This window comes from Sinocyclocheilus rhinocerous, unplaced genomic scaffold, assembly GCF_001515625.1.
Source record: "Sinocyclocheilus rhinocerous isolate Xijiao unplaced genomic scaffold, SAMN03320098_v1.1 scaffold723, whole genome shotgun sequence".
Lineage (NCBI taxonomy): Eukaryota > Metazoa > Chordata > Actinopteri > Cypriniformes > Cyprinidae > Sinocyclocheilus > Sinocyclocheilus rhinocerous.
Window position 1 is genome coordinate 43169 of NW_015655571.1, and position 11494 is coordinate 54662.

The 11494-nt window shown below is 37.4% G+C and overlaps 1 protein-coding gene across 1 annotated transcript in view; it reads right to left on the reverse strand.

Annotated features, from left to right (window-relative positions):
• The window catches only part of LOC107718522 (interferon-induced very large GTPase 1-like), an 18115-nt gene extending 7897 nt beyond the window's left edge, over positions 1-10218 (reverse strand). Inside the window, exons 1-2 of the mRNA XM_016525622.1 lie at positions 10167-10218; positions 9455-10075 (exon numbers count right to left, since the gene is read on the reverse strand). Of these exons, the coding sequence (XP_016381108.1) occupies positions 9455-10075; positions 10167-10218 (673 nt within the window). The remainder of the gene's footprint in view (positions 1-9454; positions 10076-10166) is intronic.
• Between the last annotated feature and the right edge of the window lie 1276 nt (positions 10219-11494).

The following is an 11494-nucleotide window of genomic DNA, read 5'->3' on the forward strand; positions in this document are numbered from 1 at the left end:
AGAAAAAAAACTACACGAGGGTGGATTAGAACCCAGAACCTCGGAAATGCTTGACAAAAGCTTTACCGCTAGACTAATAAACCACAAAACTAATTCATGCGAATTTATGTATTTATTCAGTACTGTGAAGAATCTCGGTACTAATTTTATTTTATTATTAATTTATATTAATATAGTCGCTTGCAATGTGGGCAGGGCCCGCGTGCGCTGCGGGCCCCCCCCAGCGGCACGGGCCCCAGTGCGGCTGCACTGCCTGCACTGTCTGTAGTTACGCCACTGGTTTGGTGTTTGGTGCACAATTCATGTACATTACAATTATCAAAATCAATCCAATGTATACAGAGTTGTGAAGAGAGTTAAAGTAATATATATGCATGTATATATAACATTTTACACTTTCTCTTTCTTTGTATTTATATTTGCACACTGTAAATAGACTGTGTGGTCATAATCATGAATATGGAATTACTGATATAAACTTCTTGCATTTTACATGTACAATAAGCAGAATAATTGCAACATAAAGGTAAAAATGTACAGATGTGGTTAGAAAGCATGAAGCTTGCACTGTCAGAATGCCACTCTGTCAGTCAAATCCAAAGCAAGGCGCAACCCATAGCAACACGTTATGACAACGACATCTCAGATAGTCTGACTGCAAATAAAAGTCAATGGTAAATAAATGAATGAATGACAGTTACAAAAGTGTGCATCAGATACACTGAACACGGAAGCTCAAACATGTGTGACAAACTAGAACAGAGTTCACTGTTTCTTGTGTGTCACACACGCCCATTTGAGCCTCTTCTTTTCCTTTTAAAGGGGTTATATGATGCAATTTCAAGTTTTCCTTTCTCTTTGGAGTGTTACAAGCTGTTCGTGCATAGATAAGATCCCTAAAGTTGCAAAGACTAAAGTCTCAAACCCAAAGAGATGTTCTTTATAATAGTTAAGACTAGTCCACTCCTACCTAAAACGGCTCGTTCTAACATGCCCCCACATGTCTACGTCACTACAAAATAATGTTCTTTTTTAGCAACTCATATGACCCCTTTAACTAATTATTTATTGAACTGTTGGATAAATTCAGTATCACATTTGTGCTTGTGCTTTTGGGACAAAAACGGCACTCGTAATAATGTTTAACAATGTCATTTGTTGCTCTGCGTCATGTTCGTCACTAATCAACTGTAAGAAATGTAAAAAGACCTATGTACTGTAGGTCTAGGGGCAGGCGTGTGTGGTAATTGTGTATTTTTTCTAATTAAGTTAACATCAAAACAAATCACAAAGTGAATATTCAGTGTATTTGCCTCATTATTTTTATCCAAATAATATCTTGAAGTCCATGTGGCCCAAAAGAACAACTCAGTATCAGTGCAGACTGCACTGCACAGTTTAAAAACTATCATTTTTAAATCATACCCTATTTATTGCATTAAAATTTGTTAATACTTTACTTAGGGGTGAATAATTTTATCATTTGCTTATTATTCATGCAATAATACATATTACATGGTGGTGGTTGTGGAGATTCCCCCGCTTTCATGTAAAGCGCTTTGAGTACCCAGAAAAGCGCTATATAAATGTAACTAATTATTATAATTATTATTACTACTGTTATAGATTTTAATCAATAATCATTGCTGTATAGATGAAAACTTTTATAGATTTTAATCAATAATCATTGCTGTATAGATGAAAACTTTATCTAGTGCTCTTATGAATGCTTTTAGCATGACTTTGTGAAAATTTAACTACTATGATGAATGACATAGCCTATGCAAACACTAGCCATGAAGAAGTCTATGTTATTTAATTTCATTCTGTTAACCTACTTGTACAGATCTGTGTACTAGTGTTAAATGCTGCTGTTTTTGACAGCGTTGATAATGTTTCTGACAGATAATATAATATTTTTTGCATTTCCCTTACCGATTGTGCTGTAATGTCAGCAATAACCTGTCCATGGGCTTTTTTGTTTACTGTCAGTTTAAGTGCCGGCGATGCAGTGTTGCCAGATTGCTATTAAAACAAACAAAAAACGAAAATTAAACCGGAATTATAAACATTTTTTTGCAAACAAGATAAGATAAAGATATTGCTGTCCCTAAACTGCAACTTCTAAAATTAACTTTCTAAAGTGTCAAATTAAGTGGGAAAGACAACACAGAGGCTGCGCCCGCGCCCTCACTCACAACTCTCTCAAGCCTTGTTCACTCCACTAGTGCCTCGCAGCGATCATTTTAATTTCATACCACGGATGCTAAACATTTTTGCAAACTGTCTAAACTGAATTGTACATGTCATACAGACATTCATGTGAGGAGTTTTAAACAGATTAGTTTTAAACAAATTAGTAATTCAGAAGACAAATTTTATTTTTGAACATGAAAAATTTACAGAGGTCCGGACCTCGGTGACCTCATAGTTGGCTATGGGCCTGGAGTCAGGAATGAAGAAGAGTTTAATTAATCAAAAAAAATGCTTTATAGAAAGAGGCAGAGAGATAAATGTCTTTAGAAACTGTACCCAAAAAATGGCATATTGCCCATATTGGTGCCAGTTTTTCCAATCTACAACAAACTACAGAGAAGCAACTGAATTACAGTACATACGAACCCGTAAATGGCCAATAGTACGGAAAGAAAAAAATACAAAAGCCACAAGGGAAAATACAATTAATGGCAGATCATTTAGTCACTAGGTAGTAATAACTAATGAGACTGGATTATGAAACTGCACTCTGGGTAAAAACAAGTAAAGGTGAGACTTAGTAAGTCTCAAAGGGGAGAATGAAGAAGAGTTTAAATAATCAAAATATAAATGATTCAAGTATAATCGATGTAAATATAGCCATTTATGTATTAAGTTATTCCACTATTATAATCATGTGTATTTGCCTGCATGTATAGAAATCTGTATGAGAATGGAATGTGCAGACATATGGTGAAGTACATGATAAGCACATGATGGCACATAATGGGGCCCTTATTTTCACAGAACATAAAATTAAGGTCTCATGACTGCATCGTGATCCCATATGAATGAAATGTATTGAACATGCCCAGAGAAAAAAACTGTATATAAGAGGGTACAGAAAAAGATTCGAGAGATTGCTCTGCAGAGTTCTCTCAGGTTTTATTGTCTCTGAAAATAAAATCTCTTCTGGCATCAAAACTCCAAGACTCTGAGAAAGATTCTTCACAACAACGGCAGAAGCCACCACAGGAACATCACTGATAATGTGTCCAGAGGCATCAGCAGATGTATGTGCATAGTAGTAAGTGTTCTATTTTAACATTCTGCTTGTTAAATCTTAAAACACATTGCACAGCACTTACCATGTGTCTCTCCTTTGTCTTGGTAGCTGTGTGGACCATTATTTCTTTGTTGATTGTTGGTTCATCTTGGAAGACAAAAGAAACAGGAAATTGAAACAGGAATCACATTCATCATCTGGGGTCAAAGACCGCACCAGTGGTACATTTTTTCTTGATGACTGCGAAAGAACTACAAATACTCCCTCATTTTTGATCGTACGTATAAGAATAAGGCATTGTTTGAAACTGCAAAGGGTTTACTTTTATTTGTGTATAGTCATAACAACAACAAAACAATATTCTTTTGTAAAATAAAGAAAACAAACTTGAAATGTCTACTTTTAAATGAAGTAAGTCACGTCGAAAACAAATATCCTCTGATAAAGTAATATGTATGAAACCAACGAGATGTACAGTTTCTTCTGTCTGAGCTTATTATCTGTAATGTGATCACACCCATGAGTCGAGCGGCTATTGATATTAAAAATATCCATGTGAGATGCACAAACCTGTAGACGCCCACATCACCTCTGTAAACAAACGTGAACATTCATCAAGTTCATTTTGGTTACTTTTCGTTTTTTTGAAGAAGACGCACTGAGACGAATAACCTAGAATTTACCTCAGAAGAACGAGATGTGACACGCGGCTTGATCCAGCGGAGGAGATCATTTACATGAGTGTTTTGTTACTTGTATCTGTTGTTATTGTGTCATAAATTTGTACACATTTTACTAGTTAGACTTTTTTCAAACTCCTGACTAAATGTGTAAAAATGTGTCATTTCATTGCATCTAAATGTCTCACGACGCCAGGATGTTTTTTTTATGTTCTATAAAATACAAAACAATACGATATAAAAGTTGTACGAGTGTTTACACTGTATGAATGTTAGAGTCTAAGAATGTTTGGCACAAATGTGCGTGACTGTTCAAGTCTCAGTGTTTCAAAAACACAAACGTGTACATTCGTGTTGCTCACATATTATTGTAGCCCAGTTTGTGTTGATTACAGTGTAATCAGACCATTATTATGTTTTTAATAAACTGAAAAAAATAAAATCAAAAATATATCAGGGCATGTCAAAACTTCTCCAGGGCCCCAAAACGCCTTCAGACCCCAGAGAGTTCTGTAAATGAAAGATTCAAGGTAATGAAGCCCGAGTTCTTGTGTTTATCACTGTCAAACATGCATATTTGGAAGTGACTCCTGAATTACTTACACAAAGAACACCTTCAGAATAGGACACCTGTTGCCTGCTGTATTTTGGATTTGGTTTTTTATTGTTTAGCTGAATGTGGATTATGAAATTTCCTCTATGTATAGTTGACCCAAACCTATTGAAATGTGCTCATTTTACTAATATTCTAAAATCTCATTGAAAAGGTAACAATACATTATGCTAACTAGGGGTACACAATATACCGTTAGACAGCATAACCAGTGAAAGTTTGACTACTGATTAAAAGCATCTCTTTTATGTACGGTAACCCTCATTCCATGATGGAGGGAACAAAGATATTGGGTTGAATCTCAGCAAATACCAACACTAGGAGTCGCACTTGGGAGCCTAGACACCTCTGACATCATTGAGAAAAGGCCAATGAAATTGGCAAGCAAAATTTGCATAGCTGGCCATACCCCGGACATCTGGGTATAAATAAGTCAGAGTGGCATTTGTTCACTCAAAAGCATCTCAACCCACTCAGTGTCAGTTCAGAGTTGTGGTATAAGGGACACAATGTCTCCGTTTCATCCATCAGGGAGCGAGGGTTACCATACGTAGTCAAGACTTTGCATTTCAGTCGGTCATTTCAATGTTGTGTCAAAATTCCAACACTAAGGGTCCCTATACAATGCGCCACAACTGGCTGAACTGTGTTCCACAATGGCGCAGATGCTGAAAAGATCAGCGTGGTGCAAAGAAATGCACCTCTCCTCCTCATAACCTTCCAACACCCAGGAAATATGACCTGCTTCTCCTCAACTGGCAGAGTTACAAATAAGTGGCAGAAGTTATTTAAATAAAAATTAAACGGCTGGTGGACCTGGTTGTTGGGAGTGTTCTCTTCCTCAAGTGAGAAAAGAACACTTCGAAGACCACATCCTACCCAAAGTGAGGTAACGTGGGGATAAATCCTATGGACTTACTGAAAGGAAGTACTACATAGGGAAGGTTCTGTGGTGGGCTCCACATAAGGGGACAGAGGAGCACTCTGTCCAGGGATTCCTAATAGGATCTGAGCAGTGGAAAGTACACATATGGAGCACTAACCCAATACAAGAGTTCACTTGAGTGATACTTACAAGTAATGGGTTCTGCAGGGAGTTCCTCCGCAAAATTCAGTTGCGTGAGAATGGTTGAGTGATGGAAAAGGTAGTTCAGAGTTCATAAAAGGAACTGAACTGGAACCAACAAACGCACATTATCAACTCGGGGAGGGGAAAGGTGTTATATGCAAGCTCTGCACCTTACCAGACATCTGAATTCAGGTAGCACCATGAATTCTATATGAAGCCAGTTCCATTCATAGATTATAGAATCTGGTCAAAGTATTAGGTGTAGCCCATCTTGCAGCTCTACAAATATCTGCTAGTGAGGCACCAGTCTCCAAAGCTGATGAAGCAGCAACGCCCCTGGTCAAGTGAGCCCTCACTTCCAAGGGACATGGTAAGCCCCTGGCCTGATAGGCCATGAGAATCGCATCCACAATCCAGTGAGAGATTCTCTGTTTAAAGACAGTCACCCACTTGATAGAAGTGATCGCAGTCAGGAAGGCCATCTTCAAAAAGGCTCTAAACTTGACTGACTGAAAGGGCTCAAATGGATCTCTCTGTAAGACCTTAAGGACCACTGAGAGATCCCAAGAGGAGAGGAGAGGTGTGGTCTCTGAGGATTCAACCTCTGCACACCTCTCAGGAATCTAATTATCAGATAATGCTTCCCCACTGATCTGCTACCCAGTGTTGTGGTTCGCTGCTATAGTGGTCACGTACACCTTGAGTGTAGATGCAGAGAGATGCCTGTCCAGGCTCTCTTGGAGGAAGGATAGCACTGACCCAAAACCACATCTCTGCGGATTCTCCCCTGGGAAGAACACCAGGTAATGAAGTAATGGCCTGAGTAATGGTATTCACCGCTGCAGGTGGAAGGCCTCTGAATTCCTCCTGGTCCTGTCCAGAGACCAGACATGGAGATTTAAGAGGTCCGGGCGCAGGCGCCAGATTGTGTCCCGCCCCTAAGAAAGAAGGTCCTTCCTCAAACAAGTCACACATCCTACATATACCAAGAACAGACCATAAATTAAAACCAGAGTTTATAGTACTTGGCAGGAACTCCAGGTTATTCAAAATTGGCAGAAGAGGAGAAGTTATGTTGCTCCTGCCTTCCAACCTTCGAATAGCACGCCAGGCCTTTGAGAGTATTACGTACTAAAGGAGTGTTACACAGAGTTCTGCTTAACTTTAAGTTATGAACAAATAATAGTTTTTTTTAAGGGGCAGCTGGACTGTGAAGATTTGAGGTCAAGCCACACTGACTTCGGGTCTTCATTAACCTGTTAACCTGCACCCCCCATTTTAGGACTCACAGCAGAAAATGACCTACCTAACTTAAAATTGTAACAGTTCCTGACTTCAGTGTGCTACACACACAATTTTGGTGTCTTTGGAAAGAAGACCCTTTGGGCTTTACTATCCATCATCAGAGTTGATAATGCTCAAAAAGATAAAAAGTTATAGACACTGAAGTGCCTTGAAAAAAATTGTACCACACTGAATTTTTTTTTTTTCATAGAAAAATACATGAAATCAGTCCTGGAGCAATCCAGAAAAATAATGGGTTGAAAGTCACATGTCTCATGAGTTTATATTTCAAATCTGAAGAAGATACCATGAAAAATTAGATTTCTCTAATCTAATTAGATTAATTCCCCGTTTGAGGAAAAATATTTACCAAATGTATTGAAGGGTTATACAAACTATTTTAGTCATTATACATACCACTGCATAGTTTTTCAATTATAAAATAATAGACAGAATCTTAGACATCGTGTAAGTGATTTATTTGAGCACTAGAAAAATACAATAAGAATAATTTGAGTAATTCCGTGTATCTTTTTTATAGAAAAAAACTGGCCCCCCAGCAATAATATCTGGCCCGCAGCCAGATTATTTTGATAGCGGCTGGTTCTGAAATAGATCTGTCATGACAGCAACAGTTACTCACAATCAGAGTATGTGAGCGGAGCACAGAGTGGAGTGGTGTGATTTTGACTGGAGCGAGGAGTGGATTTTTTAAAAGTCGGAGCGTGGTTTTCACTCGCTCCAAGAGCGCTCCTCCACCGCTCCATCACGAGTACAATTCATGCCAACAGCCCGTAATATAACTGCATATTTAGCAAGAATTCACATGTTAAACATATTTAGCCAGATTGATAGGGAAGGATCACTCAAATCAGAAAGAATATGAAGGCTATGATGACAACATTGGACATGAGCGGGAAGTTATAGGAATTCTCAAGGAACGTGTTTGTTCCTTCTAGATACTGAATATTTTCAGCTGAAAGCATGATTTAAACAAGTACTACAACACATATTCACACGCAATCGCTCTCTCAATAATGCATTCAAACAAATGTAATCTTACAGTGCTACTTCATCTGTATCCAATTTCAAACGAGCAGAAATCTGTAAGAAATGCATCGATCCGTAGGTAAAACAACTGACGAGAACGTAGTTATTTTCATCACAAACAAAATTTGCACCGCAAAAAGCAATTATACCTTTTAATGCTGACAACCATGTTATTAGCTTGTCATGTGGTAGGAAAAAAGTTTGAACACTAGTGTTCTAAAAAGCCACCTTGAAACTGCTGTTATTTTATTTATTTTATTTTTTAATATACGTTATGAACAGAACTGTGATATTTTGGACTAAAAGTGCTCTATGGGATGTTATTCAGTGGACATTTACCTTTCTAACTAAACCGGGATTTACAGCAGTGGATGCGTTTGTGACTCGTTATTACGATGAATCTGGTACATAATACGTTTTGATTATGTATGTTTTGATGTGTACAGCTTACAGAAATTTAGCAAATACATTCTTTATAAGCTTTCCATTGAAAAACAGCAATCTATCGTCGATGCTTGAGGCTTAGACCTTTAGAATGATATATAGTTTGTCAAGATTAATTATGTCCCTTTTAATTTAATCTATTCGTAAACATTGACACGTGCAAACAAAGAGCGTTCAGTGCGCCGGCGTCCAGGTGCGGGTTAACAGGTTAAATAAAATTTTATCAAAAACACATATTCTCTGATAAAGTAATATGTGTGACTCCAACACGAGGTACAGTCTTTCGCATTTGAGCTCATTATCTGTAATGTGACCACACCCACTCGCAGCACGCTATTCATTTGATAATCATCCGCGTGAGATGCGCAAACATGGAAACAGCCACACCACCTCCATAAACAAAGCACGAAAGTTAAAAGTTAATCTATAATACTTTTCATTTTTGGAAGAAGATAAGAAATAAGAAATATTTAATACAAGAAATAAGCCTTGTATTTACCTCAGACGAAGAACTTGATGCAGTGGAGGAGATCATTCCGATTAGTAATTTGTTCTGACTTATATTAGTGTTATTGTGACATAAACTTGTATGCATTTTACTAGTTGGACTTTTCCCAAACTATAATTCCAGACTAAAATGTGTGAAATCCAGTGCAACATTTTGAAATATAAGTAACCTTTCATTGCATCTAAATGTTGTACAATGCGAGGGTGTTTTTATGCTCTAAATACTATAAATCTATACAATATAAAAGTTTATATGAAGTTAGGAAATATCTGCTCAAATGTAGATTTATAATATGCTTAAGAATAATTTAGTTTCTCAGCTACAAAATGTCACTTTTATACTGTCTGATAATACATACAAAGCATGTATGCGTCTATGACTACAAAATCATGTTTTTTGTTACGAGTCGGCTTAACTTGACCATATTGGTGCAATTTTGGCTGTTAGACATTGTTAAAATTGTTACTGTAAATACAATTGTTTTGATTGAGGTGAAACAAGACACTTATTGTTTCAACATTTAAAAGAAAATCAGTTTTCTTACCACTTTCACTGTTTTTCAGCTCTTCTCTCTGTCGTAATGATGTGTTGTACATCTCTCCAGTGTAAAGCTGCTGTTTATTTTCATTACACAGACACTCAATCTTGTTCATCAGGTCTCTCATCTCTGATTGGTTGTTCATCATCTTGTTGCAGGTCTGATATCTTCCTCCACATTTCTGCAGCAGCTGCTCCAGAGCTAGGTTTTTCTTCAGATCATCTATTATAGTGTCACACTCTTCCTCTGTCTCATAGGTGAAGAGAATCATCACAAACTGAAGAACTCCATCACCAAACACTCTCTGAAGCCATTCAAGACCCATCTTATCAGCGTCTGTTAACTGGCCCAGTCGCACAACAAAGATGAAGGTGTGGATTTCATTTTCATTCACTAGTTGATCAATTTGATTAAAACAGTAAAGGTGATCAGCCTCGTGTAAGCTGGTCATCATGTTAATCAGTGAGACATGATGTTCTGATATCTTTCTCTGTAAAGGAACAATCTTGGATATTTCTGCATTTTCAATATTTTGTTGTTTTTCCCCTAATAGGATGTTTTCATTTCCAAACTGGACAGCTGACGAGTTCCCAGTAAATACAATGGTTAGCTTGGGAAATGCGCTATCTAGAATAAACACCAAAGAAATATAGTTAAACACACCAATACAACACAGCATTAGAACAAAACTTATTAATAAGCAATATTGTTTACTTACTTGTGCTTTTGAGTGATGAATCAGAATCATAAAGTTCAGGTGCTTCACTCATATCTGCATGACCATCAGGTTTGTTACTCCCTTTTTCCATAGCCTGCTCATTATCCAAAGGAAACAATATTAATTATTATTAATAATTAGGATTTTGAGCTTTTAATTGTGCAAGAGTTTGTGTACTAAACATTATTGTCTCTTTAGAGTGGAAAACTACTTTTGTGGAAAACTGAACTTATATTGCGCTTGTGTTCTGCTGTGTTCATCAGTTTGGTTTATCTAATTGTTTCAGTACTGTGCTCTGTACTTACTTCGGTTTTAGTGGTTTGATCTTGTGATGTGGAGGGAAATGAAGCTGCCTGCACATTAAGTGTTTCGTCACGGACTTCCTTTTTAACTGGATCATAAATGTGTTCAAGGACTGAGCTCTCTGCATGCATTTTCTGTTTAGATTCAGTGAGGTCTTCAAAATATAGATTTGACTCATCTGTGCTGTACTCTCCTTCTGCCTCTACAGGAGTGTTCATGGCATCTAGATTTGAATCGGTCATTTTATCACTGAAAAGAAAAGTAAATATTCAGTTGGTCAGGTTCTTGCACCACACAACATGTAATTAAGATATCAGAAATCAATGGTGCAACCAAATTAGTTTAGCGTTTGTGGTTTACTTAAATCTCTGGTAAGAAGAAATCCAACCTCCAACTAGCATTACAGTAAACCAGGGGTGGCGAACGTTGGTCCTGGTGAGCCACAGCCCTGCAGAATTTTGGTTTAACCCTAATCAAACACACCTAAACAAGCTAAACAAAGGTCTGAAGGGTTACTAGGAAGCTACAGGCAGGTGAGTTTTTATTATGGTTAAATGTGAACTCTGCAGGACTGCGGCTGTCCAGGACCGGAGTTTGCCACCCCTGCAGCCAAATGTAAGCAGAATGTAACAGAAACTCTTCAACTCGTGCTGTTAAGATGCAGATTCAGTCATACAGGATTAGCAGCTAGCCCAGGTGAAAAAAGTACTCTTCCATAATGTACTTAAAGTGCTCTATTTTCACGCAATAATTTTGTGCTTAATATACTAAAAATTATTCTTTAGTACTTCTTAAGATAAACTTAAGATCATCTTAAGTAAAAAAAATTATTTAGTCACCAATTGTAGTACACTTGAGTGTACTAGTGTATCCCCTTGTCCAAATACCCACACTTGCGGTCTTGGCCACTTGAGAGCGCGTGCGCGCGACAGGAAGTAAATGCGCAAGACAAAGATGGGTTCAAGTGTACTACAAGTAACTAAATACATTTTTTAAATACAGAGATAGTATATTAAAAGCACATT